The 20,111-nt window shown below is 41.4% G+C and overlaps 1 protein-coding gene across 1 annotated transcript in view; it reads right to left on the bottom strand.

Annotated features, from left to right (window-relative positions):
* Positions 1-10,877: 10,877 nt before the first annotated feature.
* Positions 10,878-20,111, bottom strand: part of ass1 (argininosuccinate synthase 1) — a 29,353-nt gene continuing 20,119 nt past the window's right edge. Inside the window, exons 12-15 of the mRNA XM_085358305.1 lie at positions 17,843-17,974; positions 15,402-15,558; positions 11,225-11,290; positions 10,878-11,132 (exon numbers count right to left, since the gene is read on the bottom strand). Coding sequence (XP_085214431.1) covers positions 11,084-11,132; positions 11,225-11,290; positions 15,402-15,558; positions 17,843-17,974 — 404 coding nt within the window. The 3' untranslated portion in view covers positions 10,878-11,083. The remainder of the gene's footprint in view (positions 11,133-11,224; positions 11,291-15,401; positions 15,559-17,842; positions 17,975-20,111) is intronic.

Consider the following 20,111-nt stretch of genomic DNA (forward strand, 5'->3'; position numbering starts at 1 on the left):
CCTTCTCTGTAAGAAGTTTGCAACAAACACTATGACCCTAAACACATTCTTTCTGTTGTTTCACTCTAGTGTATTGTCCATATATGAACATTGCATAAGAATAAAAAGAGAGTAACATAAATTCATCAATTCACAGTTAGTTGCATAAATAACAAGTAGTGTGAGTAAATAAGTAAGAAAGTAACTATAGTAACTATTTATAGAGTGTGTTTCATAGGCAAAAAAAAACCTTAAATAAAACCCTTAATTTATTCTTACTTTAATAAGTGAAGGAGAGGAAGGAGTAATTATGTAAAGTTTAATTACGGAGTGCTTTTCACAGACATGTTACATTTACTGATCATGCATAGCCTTTGAATCTAAACATCAATCCTACTGAAACAAAATGTCTACATCTAAAAATACTTCTTCTGTGTAGTAATACTAACATCACATTACCACAGCAGTAATGGGATTGCATCTTATGATAAAAAAGAAAAGTGTAGTGAATGACTTCATTGCAATTTTCTCACCATGCAAAGCCATTGGGTTGAATATGGTCCCCCGGGGCTGCATGTTCGACACCCCGGTTGTGCAGTTTTAAAATCAGGGGCCAGAATTACTCACAGTGCAACTTAACCACCTACCAGATGGGTGCAAGTTTTTGTCTGTACGAAGCATATGGGGCTCATTATTTTTTAATTATTTTAAACCTAAAGTCTGCACATCCAAACAATGCTGATTCATGTGCCTTCAGATGGAGGCACAAAAGAATTTACATAACTATTTTTTAACAAATATTCCATATATTAAATGACCTGTGAAAAATGTTGAGCTCACCTTTAAACAGCGTGTAGAAACATGCAGCTGCAAGTATGGGAACTAGTTTTCTAATCACAGATCTTATCTTAGCCTTTAAACCTTGAGCAGTTGTCCCAGGACTTAAACCTTCATATTAAATATTAATGATTAATGATTTACTTACTATGTAATATTATTATCTTTTTCCTGTATAAGCCAGTGTAGGTGTACTTAAACTATGTTTTTTAAGCATGTGTGTGTTGCTTATGGTTTGGGATGAGGTGTAGAGTTGCTGGAAAAAATTGCTCTTACTTTTTTGGTGTTCAACAATATGTCTGTTTGCAGTATTTGCAGTACTGGTTCACCTGTCATAACAGAAAGCATTGGTTTTATTTATTATGGCCATTATAAAGATGCTCAGTGCTTCTCACACAGTACTACTGAATAATGACACTTCTTTACACCTGCAACACACACATGCGACACAAACTGTAAGGTGTGTCTGCACCTGGGTGTGCCTGCACCTGGGTGTGCTCAACAATTCAGTGAAAACAATATGCCATATATGCTTGGTGATTTTTTTCTGTACAGTAGTTTGACAGTTAAGTTTTCCTGCTTTGCAAACTATGTGCTTGAAGTTACTTTCATCCTAGAATCCCACAGAAATACTTCACTGCTAGTAAAATGTATATTTTCTACATTCTAACACTCATTTACATGATCACATAAGTTCATTTTAAAACGAAGGCTGTGCTAACTCTTTATTGCATTTCTTATTCTCCATAGGTGCTGCTGCTTGCTTTTTTTGCTGTTCTGTTGCAGTCTAAACAAAATTTGCTCACGCCACAGGTTTATCTCTCGTTTTAAAATTTAAAAACGAGAATTAAAAAATGTCTTCACAAAATCGAAGCTACTAAATCAAATCAGCATTTTCTCTATTTATGAAAAACAACGTAAAATCCAAAAACTCCTCAATTTATAAGTCGTGTTTATTTATCTGGAAATGTGTGATCAGAAATGATAGAAACTGAAGAAGCTATATATAAAGAATTTGCTAAGTCAATTCAACATTGATTGTTGACTAAAATAAATGAGATATAAAAAAAAGTGCAACATAACAGTCAAATTATAGGAGATCCATCACAAAGACTAAACGAACCTAGTCAGAGACAAAAAGCTAAGTCAGTGCCACAAATGAATTAAAAAAACATAAAACAGGAGCATAATGCTGACTGAAAGAGTATATGAGGACAAACAAAAGAAAATCTGTGGCAGGTAACACGGTGTCTTGAAAGAGAAGATTGACAGATGAATAGGATAAACAGACCAGCTTCTCCCACTAATAGGAGAAACACACTTTTTACCTCCTTGTTTTTACCTCTTTTCCATTTTACTTTGCAGCCCCCTCCTCCCGCCAAGAGCCACTTTGCTTTGATTCAGCTCTGTATCTGTATTTTAAATGACTCAATTACACGGGATCCCGCAGTGAAAATTACGGATGTTTTCCACTATTTCTCTCCACTGGGACACCATGACCCCTCCTCAACTCCAATAACCCTCCCCCCCATCCTCACCCCTTCTCGTCTTTTCTCCATCCCTCTCTCCTGGCCTCTCTCTTCACCTGTCCTATTTTCCTCCTCTCCCACAGTCGCCCATTTTTCTTGATAAACATCCGTTTTGCTGTGTCTAACGGATACTGAGAGGAAATAATAGCTAAATGGTCTTGTTTGTGAGCTCTCTGCACACTGAGCTGACAAAGAGTGTTTTGCAGGTAATTCTTCTGCTGTCACCACAAAACAAGCCGGTGAAAAGAGTTTCATAAGGATGACATGAGGCGCCGTTCAAAGCCAAACACCAGGCATGACAGAAATAAAAGCATATCAGCAGGCAGAGCTGCAGAAATGGACTGAATGTTTTTTTTATTCACCCAAAGCAAAGCAGGGTTGCAATTCTTTTCGGCACTTTAAACCCACAGCTTATGGGGCCCCGAGGCATTTTAAAAGCGGAACCGACCGTTGATGTCCTCGGCTGGTGTTGAATCTACTTTCGAGATAAAACCCTCACCTACTGCTGTGTTGCTCATACTCACTGAGGTGCAAAGTATCACGTAATGCTCAGCCAAGGCATACAGCTGGATCAGCTTTGAGGTGGCAGCACATCCCTGAATACTGCACAGCAAAACAAGTGTTCCTCATTTCATGCATACAAAGGCGCATAGATCTTCCAGGGCTGTCCAAAAAAGGAAAAAAACCCAACTTAGCATGCATAATTTATCACCATCTCACAACTTTTCAAACCTATTTTTCACAACTGGTTGCATGCCTTTCTTTATGGTTTGCAAAACACGTCACATGAGTCTTTTGTACAGCTTAGCAGCCCTGTTAGTCTCACACCAAAGCTAAAACACTATGTGTACACTTTGTGGCCACTTTATAAGGTATACCTGTTCAAAGTCTCATTAACGCATAGCATCCAATCAGCTGGTCACGTGGAGGCTCAATGCATTTAGCCATGTATACATGGTCAACACAGCCTGGTGAAGTTCAACCCGAGCATCAGAATCGAGGAGGAAGGTGAGAAAGGCTCCCTATTAAATTCAGATTAAATTCAAAATTCTTATCCTTACACACAAAATCTAGAATTATCAGGTCCCATCATATTTTAAAGACCTCATAGTACCATCTTATTCTACTAGAGCAATTCAGTCTCAGACCGCTGGCTTACTTGTGCTTCTCAGAGTTTTCAAAATGACCTTTAAGATTAGGCTCAAAATGGGTGTTTTTTGATAAAGTTTATACTTAGGGTACAAGACCTGTGTGATGAGTATTGCAAACCCACTTTCTACAGTTTTCTTCCTGTAGAAAGGGTGTTTTTTCCTTCCTACCGTCACCAGTTGCTTGTTCATAATGGGTTGTTTGGTTGTTGGGATCTCTTTCTAATATTGTAGTATCTTTGCCTCACAGGCAGTCAGTTATGAAGAACAGGAAACTGTTTGCCTCAGTTTGGGCAATAGAATATTGCAAAAATGTTGCCAGAGTCTCAATTTCTGCTGCAACATTCGCACAGTAGGACCAGAATTTGGTGTAAACAACATGAAAGGATGGATCCAAAATTTGTTCATCATCAACCTAAACTTTGTTAGTGACCTGATAACTATCTTTACAAATCAACAATATTCTCTTTGAACTAGTTGTTTTTCCAATAGAAAATTGCACTCCTCCACTAAATCAGTCATACTGTACAAAATTTAATTTGCATAAATGAAATGCAATTTGTAACTGTGTTGTGTAATGTAGTGCATTATTTACATGTAGATCATAGGTGTCAAACTCTGGCCCGCGGGCCAAATTTGGCCCGCAGCCTAATTACATTTGGCCCGCGAAGCCATACCAAATTACTATCAGAGCTGGCCTACTGGTATTATACAGCTAATATATATATTGTTTAGTGTTAAGCTTTGCTTGTTCCATATTCAGTTTTTCAGCAAAACGTGTATGAGTCCATAAGAAAAGATTCATTCTTATATCTGGATGAATAAATATATTTCAATAAATATTAACGTTAGCCCGCGACTTTGTTCCAGTTTTGAATTTTGGCCCACTGTGTATTTGAGTTTGACACCCCTGATGTAGATGATAGCTTCAGGATTTATGATCCATTTTCAAGATTTAGCACAATGTTGTAAAATTACAATAATTTTCTGTCAAATTAGGTTTCAAATGTAAATGTGTCAGCTTTAAAATCTACATGTAAACATGGAGAATACAAGGCACACAAAACGTTTAAGCTAGGTGAGTTGGAAGACATTTATATGGGATGAGAAAGATGTGGTCACTCAGTGCATTTAGTATCAAAGCAATAACAAGAAAGCTAGAGTGAAGTTACCATGTTTAGTAGTCAAGACGCTGTGCAAAAATGACTTAAAATGACTACTGAAGCAGAAAATACTGCAGCAGCTTGAACTATAATTTCAGAGCATATTTGCAAAGTTCAGTAATGAAAGCCAGTTAAACACCCAGCCCAAATAGCCTGCATACCCTGCGGTGTAATTCAGGCACCATCAGAAAACATTGCATTACCATCCATCATAACACACGCCATAACAACCGAATAACCAGCGCCATTAAACATTTACATCATCCAGGGGATTCACTGAGAATGAGGCTACCAGCATCCACCTTGAACCCCTCATCCAGTCACCTCCTCACAGAGTAACAGATCGAAGAACATAAAGAGCGTGTGCCAGCAAACAAACCTCGCCAGCAGACCCCCAGGGAGAGGAGGGGAAGGGAAGCAACACAGGGAGATAAATCTATTGATTTGAGATCAACATGCTGCATTGGCGCTTCCCAGAGGGACCTGCAAAATTGAGGGCATTGTAATGGTGTGTGTGTGTGCGCTTGTGTTTGTCATAACTTTGATAGGTTTGGATTCAGTGAAAGTACGGCAGAAGTTTCAAACCAGTTTCAAAGAATTATCCAAACACAGGAGTTTAAAGGTTTTAAATGAAGTCGGAAAAAACTCATTGTCAAAGCAAAGATGTTACTTTAAGCTATAATGTAGCCAATAAAAGTGTACTGAAGCTCCAAGTAAAGAGAATCACAGTCAGTACGCTCATCTCAGTATTGATCTGTGCGATTAGTGTGCTAAAAAGAAGCAATTTGTGCAAGTTTGCAGAAAAAATCCACAAATTAGTCAAATACTTAAGAAACCTGTAGGTAATATATGATGTGATGTATATTTCTACCCTTAATTACAGATTAAGAAGCATACGTTGACTTAAATTGACAGTGAATGATCAGTGTTTCTATCACTGTTATATTAAACATGACCCTACATGACTGGGAGTTAGTCCAGCTTATCATAAGAAGGGGAAGCAAGAGAGGTTGGCTCAGTTCAGCTGGAACAAAATCCACCACAAAAGGCAACAAACATGTTACAGTTTGTTTGCTTAATCTGTGCAAAGATAAAAGTGCAAAAACCTCAGGCTAGGGTGGATTTTGTTACGTCTGGACAGAGCCAGGCTTAGCTAACTGGCAGATGGTTGTGGCTTTATATTTACCAGACAGAAGTGAGTCTCACTCTCAGCAAGAAGGAAAATAGGCAAAAATCTTTTTAATGTCCTACTATTCTGATCTTTTCAAAGACGGACAATATCCAAAGTTTGTAAAATGCAGGCCAGCGCACTCATCAGTCAGGATTCGGCTACTTGAGCAATTATACCCGGACTTAATCCGGTATTGAAAAAGGTTATCGATTCTTGTTAGGCCCACAGAGCCTGCAGACTCCGGTCAATGTTAGTGAGTAGTTGAGCTACATTTGGTTGTAAGAGGAGACAGGGAAGTCCTCACACTCATTAACCCTTTTAGATGAGCAACATTGAGCAGCGGGCAAAATATTTCTATTTTTCCATCAATATTTCATCACCGACTTAGGACAAACAAAGCCAGGGGCTTTGACCGTAATGGTCCCATCTGTCTATAGATCTTCAGGACATCATGTATGGGTGTCCTTTGACACCAGAAAATAGGCTTTGACATCAAGGTAAAAACACACACGCACGCACGCACACACACACACACACACACACACGCACACACACACACACACACACACACAGGAACCGTGGATGTTAGCTAGCCTGGAAGGTTTTATTTTGATGGTTCCTCACAGATGGTCGCCTTGATGTTGCAGCAGGAGATCAAGTTTCAGGAGTATGAATGAAGCGCACATCTGACCCATAAAGACACATCAGTGCTTTCAGACTAGCCTGCATAAGTGGCACTTATACCCAGTACGTGAACCACAGAATTAGATAATTTAGATAATTAATACAACAGGTGTCAGAAACTTTCACTCCCATCTCAGTTTATTCAAAGTATTCAATTTAATGGCCTGTGGTTAAAACAGATACTTCACATCTGTATAGAAAACAATGAGGCGGTTATCCTCATATATGTGCTATTAATACTGTCCTGTTCAATTTGGATCTTCCAGTGAACACAGAAAATATTAATATAAATAATGTATTCATAGTAGCCCAGCAGAATGTTTACTGTGTGCTGCAAATCACTTATTGTTTCTTAGCTGGGAATGACCTCATCATCTTTGCCAAGCCCATAAGCTTTCTACACTAACCTCAGGGGACCAGTCCATTAACCCTTTACCTGCTAAGTAAAGCAGTATTAAGTGAAATGGTAGAGCACAAAAAGCAGCTGCCAGTTTATTCAGATACAAGCGGGTGTTTATTAATCCAGGTAGGTATAAAATATGACGTGATGGTGGTAAGAACAGTGCGTGTATGTGGTGCTCTGGAGGCAGGTGAAGGAACAGACACAGCGGGACAGCCGTCATGCGGCTTCCTGGGCTTGGGTTACACACAAACCATAGTGAACAAGAGCTTCTTTGGCCTGTAATTGGTGGTAATTAACGGTCTTTGGTCATTGTTCCTGTCTTACTGTGCTGAAGCGGACAGATCAGTGAAAAAAAGGATCGCTCTCTCTCCACACTGACAGGCAGATGAGGAGCGCAGATTGACAGCAGACATTCTCGTGCGCTTTGTTCTGTTAATTCCTCAACAAATTAATATCACAATAGATGGGTAAAAACCTGACGATTAACTTAGCTTCCTGCAAATTCAAGAAGCAAACTGCAACATGACAACTTAGAGATAGCGATGGGGAAATATTAAGTCCTGAGAGCAGTTTGCTAAAGCAGTGGTTTGAAGCAGGTAACAAACATACATCCATCCATTCTTAACTGCACGTCCAATTCAGGCATGCAGAGGGGGCCTGGAGCCTATCCCAGCTGACATAGGGCGAGAGGTAGGGTACACTTTGGAGAGATCATGCATTAGCAACACCACCCATCCCTTCTCTTGCACTTAATCACTGTACATTTCAAACATTTGCAGCTGAATTAATACTAGATGGAAGTGAAGTTTGGACTTTCATCCAAAGAGATTTTAGTATTTTGCATAACTGGTCTATAAATTATTAGTAACTTAGAATCCATTTAAAAGTGCTGTCATCTTAGAAAGCTGTACCGAATGGTTAAATAAAGTTAAACTAAACCTTCTTATCATCACCACCTTTGAGTATTTCTTTTCCAGCTTTTGTTGCCGGCGGCCCTCTGCACTTCAGCTCAAGAGGTCGCGGACTGTGATCCGGGACAATAGCCTCCTTTGTACATGTGCTGCGGAAGAGTGACAGGGAGTGGAAGGCTAGTCAACCTGGCCTCCTGAGAAGACACAGTCGCACAGAAGTGTCCATTAGGAGTGTCCATCGGTCCTGTGCTACCGCTGACTTTCATGTCACTCTATTGTCACACAACTCTCCCCTGAGAGGAAGACATAGTGGGTAATGAGGGGTAATTGGTCCAGGGTCAAGGATGATTAATTCCCTTGGTCAGGTGTGGGACAGTTTTCATACCTGCTTGGCCGGACAGGCAGGTAGAAGGGAGGGGGTGGCGGATGGGATATGACATGTGATATGGTAAGTAGACACACACACACACACACACACACACACACACACACACACACACGTGCAGAGTTGTTGATAGAGCAGTATTCACCTAAGTAAAACTTCAATACGCAACCTTGTAATTCTGAAAAGAAATGCATGCAAGCTATTATATCAGTAAAAAAATTCCACAGGATCATATCTTTCTAGAAACAAAACAGAAAGGTCACCACAATCCTCCCCCTCTCCAACCACTGAAGCCAGATTGAGATTGATAGCTGTCCCCATCCCTCCTGCCACCCCTTCAGCTTGACTGACTAATCTGAATAACTCTCCTTCCATCCCTTCATTCTAACCGGGCAATTTTGGACACTGATTATCTTACAACCTGTGTGCGCACAACAGTAAATGCAGGGACTGGCTGGTAATTGACCAGGCAAAGACTGAGACGCCTGCCGTGTAATTGTGCAGTGGCTGAGTGGCTGCTGCAGGACTGAAAGGGTCCGAGAATTCCTCTTTGCCCATTAGACCTGGCGGGGGGTCTCCTGTGCCTGTGGACCCTAATATGAGGCCCACAGCGTACCCAGCACTTCGATACAGGACTGACATCTCTCAGTGGTGGGAACTAGGGAAGAAGAAGAGAAACAGCTACAGCATAGAATTATTTTTACATCTAACCATAAAAGGAAATTGCAAACACCTAAAACGTAGAAAGAGAAGCCTCTATTATGATGAGGGAGAGTGCTTTCCAATCACAGTGTGTCCACTGTATTTACTTTGAAGGCCTGATGCTCTATGGAAGAAGAGACAACTCCCATCAGAATAGAAATGATTCTTCACAGGGCAGAGGTCATCGCTCAGTGTAGTAACATCTTCCTTTAAGGGTTTTCAAAGCCAATCCAGGGGGGCAAGCATATGCTTAAGGACTGCACATCAAAGACTTTTAAGCTGTTTTTTTTTTTTTTAACATGAATTTTGCAGTTTTGTTTTCCACAGCTGTTCCACATGTAGGAACCACAAATGGTCCATTTCAGATGTATTCACACATCAGTGCAATCCCACATGACATAGACTTTATAATGAGAAGCCGGTAGGCTGAAGACCAGCTAACATTTGCATTCTCACATGCACTTCTGCTGTGTGATTAATAGAAATGTTCAGGGCTGCAGTGCATCTCTTAAAACGGCTTAGACAGTGTTTGTTTTGCGCCTGTTTAGACCCCAGTGGTTTATACCAGTAATGGTGTTTGAACAGGCTGCAGTTATCCAGGTTAAAAAAGTGAACGAGAAAGTTTAAACTGAAGAGAAATGCTCTTCACTGCTTTGTCATGGTATAACATGAACCTTGGTTTAATGAAATGTAGTGTAGAGGACCTTTTCCTTCAGAGTATCCAGGCTGCGAGGGGGCAAAGGAATGAGGTCAACAAGTCAGTATTTCCTTTAATTTGTCGACCTCCAAAATGTTGTCACAATACAACATCGACATCTTAAGCACTTAGTATCTGCTGCCACATTTCAGTTGATTCAGAAAAGCCGCTGTAACAATAACCCGCCACATTAGCATACACATATTTTACTCGTGTTTTCAGCAGTACAGTTGTAGTTTTGTTCCCTAATGCCTTAATCTCCACATTAAAGCTAATTTTATAGATTTCCTTCCTAATCTTGTTAATTCCCGTTCAAGTCTTCCTGTTGAGCGACACTGCACCACGTTCACCTATTCACAGATCTTTAAATAGTCATCCAAAAGAGCGTACCCATTTTTCATCCATTTTCTCCTTTTTATCCAGTTGAAGGTTGCAGGGGAGCCTGTCCCAGCTATCACATGGCGAGAGGCAGGGTACACCCTGGACAGGTCGGCAATCTGTCGCAGGGATAACACACAGAGCCAGACAACCGTTTCCATTCACACCTACAGTCAATTTAGAATCACCAATTAACCTAACCACATGCATGTCTGTGTGGATTGCGGGAGGAAGCTGGTTTAGCTGCAGAGAACCCACACATGCACAAGGGGAACCTGCAAACTCCACGTAGTAAGGCCCCAGATTAGATTTGATCTCAGGAGCTTCTTTCTATTAGGCAACAGTGCTAACCAATGTACCACCTTCCAATTTAAAAAAAAGAAAAGAAAAAAAGCTGTAAGTGAACCTTACAATACCCCCTCCTGCCTCTGTCGTGTAAGCGTGGGGACGCCATGCTTGGCGAATATACATATGTATCGCGTCCAATTGGTTTTCCTTCCATCTGACTTGTGCCATTTGAGCTCAGAAATGACCTCATTGCTTCCACTTCAGTGTCTATCACTGAACCATTATGCTCACTTCTGCAGCGCTCCCCTTACATCTGCATATTGTAAAATATGACACGGCTTCCTCGGGGCACCGAGTGTGGCCCCAAGACTTAAACAGGCATGCATTAAAACTAAAAAACAAATACACAGTCTGCCAAAGACATAAATGACTTGTGCTTTTTATAATGAAACACCAAAAAGTGGAAGAGAAACAAAGAAAAAGGAAATTTCACCCCTTTTTATTTGAATACAAACAGTTCATGGTATTAAAATAATGATGCCAAGAATAGAAAATTCCAGGGAACCAAATACTAAGAAACACATATCAAGAGTTTATCCACAGTTCATATTTTGGAGTGAGCCAATCCTGCTGTTACGTGCTTTCAACTATGAAAATGATGTGCTTCCTATTGTGCTAATACAACCAACACTACATAATAAGGCATAAGGTAGATACTAGAGGCACAAAGACTAAAATTTGTTGGTTTGTAATATGTCATGGAGAGAGAAAACAAGAAAAGAAGGTGTTGTTCCACAACTGACACCAACTACTGCTTGGTGCTGGACAAACCCTGCAAGCGGTGGTGTTCCCTTAACCTGTGGCAGAAAAATATACAAAGAAGGATGAAGCGTAGGTGTGAGCTGGCTTTAATAAACAGTCACTCTTTGGTTTTAAGGCGAACGCTAACCTGACGGCATTAATCCTGATGAATCCAGAGGCATCACACGGGTCGTAGTCTCCCTGCACGTCCATGCTGAAACAAAAAGAAGTCAGAAAAGAAGCAGGTGAGCCAACAGGGAGCAATCTTCAAATCTGGGATCAGTTAAGGAGGGACCAAACACTGAAGGCAAACGTTAGAGGACAGTGGGGTAACAAACTGATTGAAGTGTTTGCCGTCACTGGCGTGAACATAAAGAGAGACAGAGCCTCATCAACCGCTGGGATAACTGGATCATTGATAATCTTTTGAAACAGTGTCCCAATTGATTTTCCTCTGAATGCTCTTCTTTAGTTGCTTGCGCATCAACACAGCAGAATGAAAACACGCTCACGCATACAAGAACACAAAAGACGCACATAACCCATTTACAAACAATCCCATCATATCAACTGTGAGCTAAGTGTTGAGATGATTTTGTAATCTGCTGTCTGTCTTCCAGTTTATCCACTTCTTGTGAAAAAGTAGTAAATCTATAACTTGCGGCGGTGCGTTGTCCCATGTTGTCGAGGCTGCTTGTTGTGTAGTCATCTCTTCTTACTGTGTCTCACAAAGAGTGCCCGTGTGCTGTGTAATTACAGCAGTTTCTACCTGCAGTGTTTAATACACTCCCTTACTGAGTCCTCTCCTTCTATGACACCCCCAACTCCCGGTGTACAGCTTGCACTCATTCTTCAAAAGCACTTAGCAAAAGAGGAAATTGCCAACAAATGATAGGATAAACACTATAAAAAGAAAGGCCGACAACTAAATCATCAACTCTCAATACAAGGCTCCCTGCCCAGCACCTGAACACCATTATGAGTGAGTGGCCACAAAGAATACAGCACTTTGTGCCTGTGTGTCTGCAAGCATGTGATTGTGTATTCCTTTAAGAAACCCTGCAGTCTAATTGAGAGCGGAGACTGCTGAGAGCGAGGAGGGTGACATTTCTGTCTCAGATGGGTGCGGCGAAAGGCTGTATTACCACTGTGTTAATGACGCCGTTTACTGTTGCCTGTGGAGAGCCAACAGGATGTCAGCGGGGGTTTCATGCCTAATCTGGTCTCTATGTGTGTGTGTGTGTGTGTGTGATTTTGACAGGTTTTCATGTAGTGGCAAATAAGTGAGAGTGTGTGTGTATGAGATTGCTGCTTCCAGGTGTATCGCTGTCAGGTACGTCCATCTGTCAGTGGCAACGAAGAAGTAATTCACAATAAGCTTGTCATCTAATACATAAGTAAGTACTCGTTTGTATATCAATGACATATTACATCTATAAAAATGTGTTGTTAAGTAGTTTTACATGTTTTGTAGAAACTGGAAAACATTCCAACAAGTCTGGCATGGCCACTTTGTTAGGAACGCTCGGTTAATTGCTTTTAAAGCAAAATCTAATCAGCCAATATTATGACAGCAAGTCAACGCGATTAGGCATGTAGACATGGTCAAGGCATCAAAATTGGACAGGAGAAGACTGGAAAAACATTGCCTGATCTGACGAGTCTCGATTTGTGTTGTAGCATTCAGATGGCATGGTCTGAAGTTCACGTAAATAACATGAAAGCATGGATCCATCCTGCCTTGTATCAATAGTTCAGCCTGTTGGTGTGTTTGATATTTTCTTAGCACACTTTGGGGCCTGCCTGAGTATTGTTTCTGACCACGTCCATCCCTTTAGGACCACTGTGTGCCTGTCCTTTGATCGCTCCTTCCAGCAGGATGGTTTCTTGAACATGACAATGAGTTCACTGTACTCAAATGGTCTGCACAATCCAGTAGAGCACTTTTTGGATGTGCTGGAACAGGATATCATCTCATCATGGATGTAAAGCTGACAAATCTGCATCGACTGTGTGAAGCTGTCATGTCGATTCGGACCAAAACCTCTGAGGAGTATGTTTTCAGCACCTTGCTGAATCTGTGCCATAAAAGATTAAGGCAAAGGGGGTCCAACCCAGTGCTGCAATACTTACTAAAGTAGCCAATGAGTGTGTATTAACACTTATTTTTAGGGGATTTTATGCATTTTATTGTACAATAGAAAGCACTTAAGTTCTGGTTCACTGCATTTTCTCGAAATAGATCAAGTTTTCATTCAGTTTGTTTTATCCATTGTTCTCAATTAAAGAATAATCCAATAAAGTTTCTTCTAAAGTGCCAATAGACAACTTCCCCCCTGCACCCTAACCCGCTGCCTCCATTTTAAAGCCCCTTTTGTATTACGGTAGGCTGTTAGGCTTTGTTGCTAACTGATTTAGTAGATATAATTCCAGCTGAAACTTCTGAACCTTCCCAAGTCCTGGAGCTCTTTTCATTGAGCAAATCCCCTTCTAAGTTTCACTCTTGGTTTTAGCTTCTGTCACTATCCCTTTTTGCTCCTTTTCTTTTATTGGGTAGCTTTCACAGCTACTCTGGTTATACTGGTGTCCCACCATCTCAGCTACCTGGAGAAAGCTATCGATAACTACAGAAAAAATAAAAGCGTATTCCTGTTTCAGGTGTATCACTGAGTTTTTATTTTCTTACTTTGAGGCAAAATTACATACCGAAAGCAAAAGCTCACCAGGAGCACCTCTGAAATAAAATAGTGTCTTTATTCTATATATGCACATTCTGTATCTCAAACACAGATCTTATAAAATGCAGTGAGATCTATGATCTTTAAAAAATTGCAATGTATGACATGTTTTCCTCATTGTTGTTAAATGTTAATGCTAACACTAGTTTCAGAAACTGAGCACTGGTGCGGCACAAATAGAAGAGGCCAGAAGATGAACAAAATCAATTTTGTAACTATTACGACTATTTTCTTTATAACTTCATCATCTTACTTAAGACTTTAGTAAGAACCCAAACATTTGTTGGTTTCACGTTGCCACATATAAAGAATTTCATACTTTTCTTTGTTGTATACGATCAACAAAGAAAAGTATATATGAAACTGAATATCTTTTTGCTTTTAACTGCTGAAAGGCACCTGAGAGTCGGCTTGGTCTCGTAAATTCAAGCATTTATTCTCAGGTTTAGCATGTAGGGCGACAGGTCTGTAGTCACAGGCGTGTGTTTTCCTGAAAAGACAACACCTTATCAAGAAAAACCTGCTCTCCGTGGGTAAGAAATAAAGCCGTGTGTCAGTGTGAGTGACTAAATTTGAGACTAATGTGAGAGTTTTTTGGGGGGCTGATGTTTCTAAAGAGCCCCTTTATGTGGAACCACTGGCCCATCTGTCAGTGGCCCCGAGGACTTTGCGATGGTGCAACACAACACTGAGTCACACAGACGTATCATCCCTGCTGAGAAATGTGACTTTATAAAATGAAGCCTCGTATCAAAACACAAGCGTTCATCAACTAAAACCATACAGCAAATTGTCTGTTTAAAGGAATGAGGAGTTATAATTTATCTAAAACGAGTTGAAAGTTTAGCAAAAACTGAATATTAGTAAAAAAAAACTAAACTGAAACAAGCCAGTATGGGTTACTAAAGCTGGCTGCGTGCCTGGTCTGAGTACAGTATAATCTCTGTTTATCTCCCCCTCTCTCACAGGACAAAATGTACACTCACCGTATTGATTTTTTCTCCTTTTTTTAAACTGGCTGTTTCGCTTGCCAAACCAGTCTAAGGAACTGAATGGCTGACTGTGTGAGGCATGTTTTTAGTGTCTCTCTTTCTGACCTGCTTAACTAGCATGACATGCTGGTGCTTTCCTCTTAAAAGCCGAGTGAAATCACCTCTCTCGTCTGGCTGAAAACACCATTAGCTCTCTGACTTTAGGGTACAACTGGTGTGTGTGTGACTGACGTGGAGATGGAGAGACATATGGAGGAGGTTTTCACTTTGGTCAGTGCTGAGCCTGCCCAGAGGGCATTAGGGGTCACCCTCCTGAACAAACCCACTGTTACCACAGCTAAGAGGCCGGGGCGGAGGGGGGGTGTTGAGGTCTGCCCTGCAGGAACTGAGTCTGACACTTCTCTGATGTCTTTGTGAGGCAGGGTCAGTTAAGTATGCTGATGTGGAGATCATCAGAGAGCTTTGTCAAAGTGACCTAATAACAGGCCGACTGGTGAACATGTGGATGCACCAGAGCAGCACCACACGCAGCTGTCACTTCTGTCTTACAACCACACACACATATGCACTTTTTTGTATTTCATCCTCTGCTTACCTGACTAGCTCCTCGTTGTACAGGGACTTGGGTGACTCTCGTCCCAGGATGTAGACCTGACCCTTCAAGACAGATAGCTGCACTTTGCCCTCCACGTTCTCCTGGGACTTGGCGATGCAGTGTCGCACAAAATCACACTCTGGACTGTACCAGAAACCTGTAATGCAAGGGTTGGTTTAGGAGTTGTTTTTATTATAGTCCAGGCAGATGGAGAGATAAGACAAAACCAGGGCTGAAAAACAAGAAACAAAAAAAACCCTGCAGTTCCTCGAATGACCACTTGAGGCATCCACACAAAAATGAGTCAATCCCCATAGAGTCCCCATCAAAGATCCCATATTTAGAGAATAATTAAACATGTGTACAGCCTATTTATAAGTAGTTCATAGATAATATTTTAATAACTTGCCAGTATTAATGGTAACAAGGCTTAAAATGATGCATTATAGATGCCCATCCACATATAAAGCAGTGATATATTGCTGTCACTTTACAGCTGCCAGCTGGTCATGATTGGTTATTCAAGGTCACCCTGTAGCTTAGTTAGCACGTCAGCAGTACGTTTCACTTCTATCAGTCATCACTTTAAACAGTCCCTTCAAAAATGGGAAAAGGTTTAATCAGGACCCGCCTGCTTCACATCACTAACGGTTCCCTCTCCTTCTAGTGTCTTTCTATGTGGATGCTTTGAATGACAGGTGGATGCAGACCATCTGCTAAGCTTCACCTCTGCTAACTGGAGTCAGTGGACCCTTAGATTATCTTTGAAGTGTTTTAATGGAAGGATTTTCAACTTTGTGAACTTTATTTGTAAGCTAATTGGAACCAACTACAAGATATCAGGGTTTATGTGAGGCACTCGCATAGTGAACGGATGCACCTTGCAAACTAAGCTTAGTTAGCGTTAGCTGGTTATTTAGCTTTTCATCCATAATAAATGAAGTTCAAGGCTTCATATTAGTTCCAAAATAACCACTGAATATCATCATGGTTGCCATGTCCACCTGTTTTGTGGACACTATAGAAAAAGAAACTATTGTACTCTTAAGATCTTACCTGTTGCTTACACGACTGTGGAAAAGTGCTTGTGTTGCTGACTTTTGTATTGCTCACACAGCCCAAGATCTACATAAGTGCTATAATAAAACCTGGAAGCTTTTGACTTTTTGTTTCTTATTTACTTTAATGCAGTGTTAAAAATCCATCTTCACAGTTCACCTGCAAATGGTTTTTCAAAGACACTTGGGAGGCACGTTGGTCTAAACAAGTTGTTTTTCTGGGGACTTTAGTCGTCACTGTTGCTTCTTTGTTTTCATGTAAAGCCAAACACCTGGAATCAGGACACCTTGTAATGGATACGTTTGGGCACATGAATAACAATTTAACATCTAAACTGCTTAAAATCTTTCCACTGTATTTTCCTTATTTATTGAATACAAGTACGGATGGCCACACAGATCTGACTGTTCGCTCTTTTATGAGATACAATTCTTTCTCTGCTCTGGTCTCGTTTCTGTCTCAGGTAAAGATCCTTTCCCCCTTTCTTTTCTCCAATTTTGATGAGCTGGATCATCAGTCACTAAGACAGATGGGCGAGGGACACGTCTATATATGTTCAGAGGTCAGTCACACCCCACTCAGCAGGGGTCCTTCTCTCACCAGAGGCTGACCTCCACCTCATCATCTGGCCATGTTCAAAGACAATCATTCCTTTCTTTTTTGATCTTCGTGTTAGCTGCTTCTAGATGCCAGCATGGCTCTGTTAAGTGGTTGTTTGAGAAGATTACACGAATTATTATTTTAAATCGTCAATCAAAGAAATCCGTCATTTTGGTCTTTTGCTTTCAAAAGTGATGTGAAAGTGATGCTTTAAGATTTGGGCTTTCTTTAAACCTCTGCAAGTGGATTTAGATTCATTTTAATCAACTAAGCATTTATTTGACCGCTAATCAGTCGTTTAGTGTCAAATGTGTCTTCTCCTATAAAACACTGTTTAGGTAAATATTGCAAAAAAACAGATGCTGAACAGGTGGATTGTTAACATAAGCCCCACTACCAGCCGTCTGCTATCTGCAGAGTTATTAATGATTTAAACCCACAATGGGTTTAATCTCTGCCCTCCTCCTCAAAGTATCACCTTTGTGTGTGTGTGTGTGTGTGTGTGTGTGTTTCCTGCCTCTGGAGGGTATAACTGAAGCAACCTAGTAGTCAGTCTGTAATGGCACTGATCCTATTATGTGGATGAAGGTGAAGAGTGAGCAGAAGGGAGGATTAGGACACCTGAGCCGAGAAAAGCTCGACACACACGTGTAAACACACTGAACACACAGCAGTGTACGGATGCACTGAGCGTGTTTGCTTCTTTCTTGCAGGAACTGCACAGGAGAAAAACAGAATAAGAGGAAACAACATAATTAAGATGAGATATTTTGGGCACTCACCATTGTACACAAGTTCAGAGAACTTGATACCAAGCCCCTGTTTGATCCTCCGCACCTCTTTGTCCATGGTAAAGGTCTCAATGTCTAAGTGGGCCTTCAACAGAACTGTACCTCCTGGGGTTTCATATATCCCTAAACAAACCAAAGCAAAAATCAACAAAACAAAGTCAAACTTGCACAAAAGACTTCAGCTGGGTTTTAGATGAGAGTGCTGGCACCTTTACAAGCCTGACTGCTCATGAATATCATATTTTTAGAGGCACTGGGATAGTGCACATAATTACTTCCAAGGCATAATCTTCACAGGCCATTCATAGCAACATAAACTACAAGGTCTGTTCATTTGAACTAACTGCAGCCAAACAACTACATCAGCCGTCTGACAGACAGGCCTTCACAGTGCTCACAAAACATGGATCAGCCTGTGACAGGTTAGGAGGCCCCTGTCAGCCCGGAGTCTGGACCACGGCTCTGACTACCCTGCAATTTACCCCCTCTGGACAGGGAGGGAGAAAAGATGAGGTAGATGACAGGAGAAATGAAGCTGTCACTTAAATGTCAGGTAAAATCCGAATCTGTACAAGCCTAAAGACCGCTGATCTGAGAAGCATTTATTTTGTGCTCGCAGGTAAAAAAACAAAGCATTAGTGACGCCGCTAATTGTCTAAAGCCTCAAAAAGGCTGCCGCAAGAGCGGCTTGTGGCTTTTTGGAGATCCTGGGCCACGGAGGGCACGTAAAGACATTTCCATTCTAGGCTCGATCAGATAAATGAGTTAAAACTGCCCCCGAACAAAACTCGGCTTAAGTGCTCCAAAAACAGAACTAGCTTCACGGAGAGTAGGAAACAATGAAACGCTATCTGGTTAAGCCCCAACAGTGGCAGTTTAGTTAGGCTTAAAGAAAGAAAATCCAGTGGCTTTGAGGTTTATACAGTCAGTGCAGGTATGCTAACCATGGCTGCAGGCCTGCAGGGGTTCAGGACAGGAATTTATTCTTTTTAAGCTGATCCTCTTTGACCCTTCAGGCAAACTGTTAGCTGAGCATAAACAGGTAGCGCAAGCAAGCGAATAAAGCTAAATATCTTCTAGATCAGGGGTGACCTCCTCAACATGTCCTGAAGTTCACCAGAGGCTTGGTAACAAACTAATCATTTGATTCAGGTGTGTTGACCCAGGGTGATATCTAAAACCTGCAGGACACCGGCCCTCGAGGCCTGGAGTTGTCCACCCCTGTTCTAGATCAAGATGAGCTGGTTAATTATTGGTGGGACTCTTTAGATGAAGACATTTAAAAAAAAGACTTTTATAAGTATTTTTAGAGCCAGCATCTTGATGTCTGACAGCAGTTTTTGACGAGGCAGCCCGCTCATCAAAAGACGAGGCCATTTCCGACTGCTTTTTGCTGAGGCCATCATGGGTGCACTGGTCAGAGGTCTGACAGTGTTTTGACAGGAGGGAAATGTTAGTCTGGCACACAGGCTGCTGAATGCTTTGTAGCACAGTGACAAGATTCTTGACAAACCATTTCAATCCTTGCCGCCTCCCTGACCCCACACAAATAAATATGACCCAACACAAATGACATGTCCCCGTTCAATTCCTCCCATCTTCTATTGTGCTAACACGAGTGCCGTTTCCGAGGACAGCAACGTGAACACTTGATGGTAGTTATTCAACCACTCGGGCACCTCTTGCTCCACCTCTTCCTATTGCTTCAGTGTAGGAAACAGCTTTGATCTTTTGTTCAGTCGAGGGGAGAGAAAAGTGGGCTTCCCATTTTCCAATTTCTACCTGCCAAGTGGCGCCACAGCCACAGTTTGTTGGCCAGTCAATTTGCCAATCATAGCACATAGTGTCGGGGAGGAAGAGGACAGTTTGTGTAAGCGTGTCTCGCAAGGCCAGGGCTGCTCGCTGGCCCTGTATATTTGCTGTGGTAATACATGTAGAGACCTAACAAAGAAGCTTTTCAAGTTGCCTGCTGATGCCGAAGATAAAGAGACAAAAAAAACATCCTAGAGCGATGTGTGCGCAGATACGTGATCGACTGTGCATTTGTGTGTATCCACTGGAGCGTGTGCACCTTTCCTCTTCACGGTGTGTGTTTTCTGTATGTGTGCATGCATAAGTGAATGGAAGCAACTTTGGAGTCTATGATTCCAGGTGAACCACAGGAAAAACATTTCTCTTAAGAAGCGTGCTCGCCACCCGGCCCACTTTTATGGAAGTAGAACAGCAGAGGTGACACTTGAAGCATTCATGTAAAATAACT

Source organism: Diplotaxodon limnothrissa, linkage group LG7, assembly GCF_057381915.1.
Source record: "Diplotaxodon limnothrissa isolate DT_005_m linkage group LG7, D_limnothrissa_male_GT1.1, whole genome shotgun sequence".
Lineage (NCBI taxonomy): Eukaryota > Metazoa > Chordata > Actinopteri > Cichliformes > Cichlidae > Diplotaxodon > Diplotaxodon limnothrissa.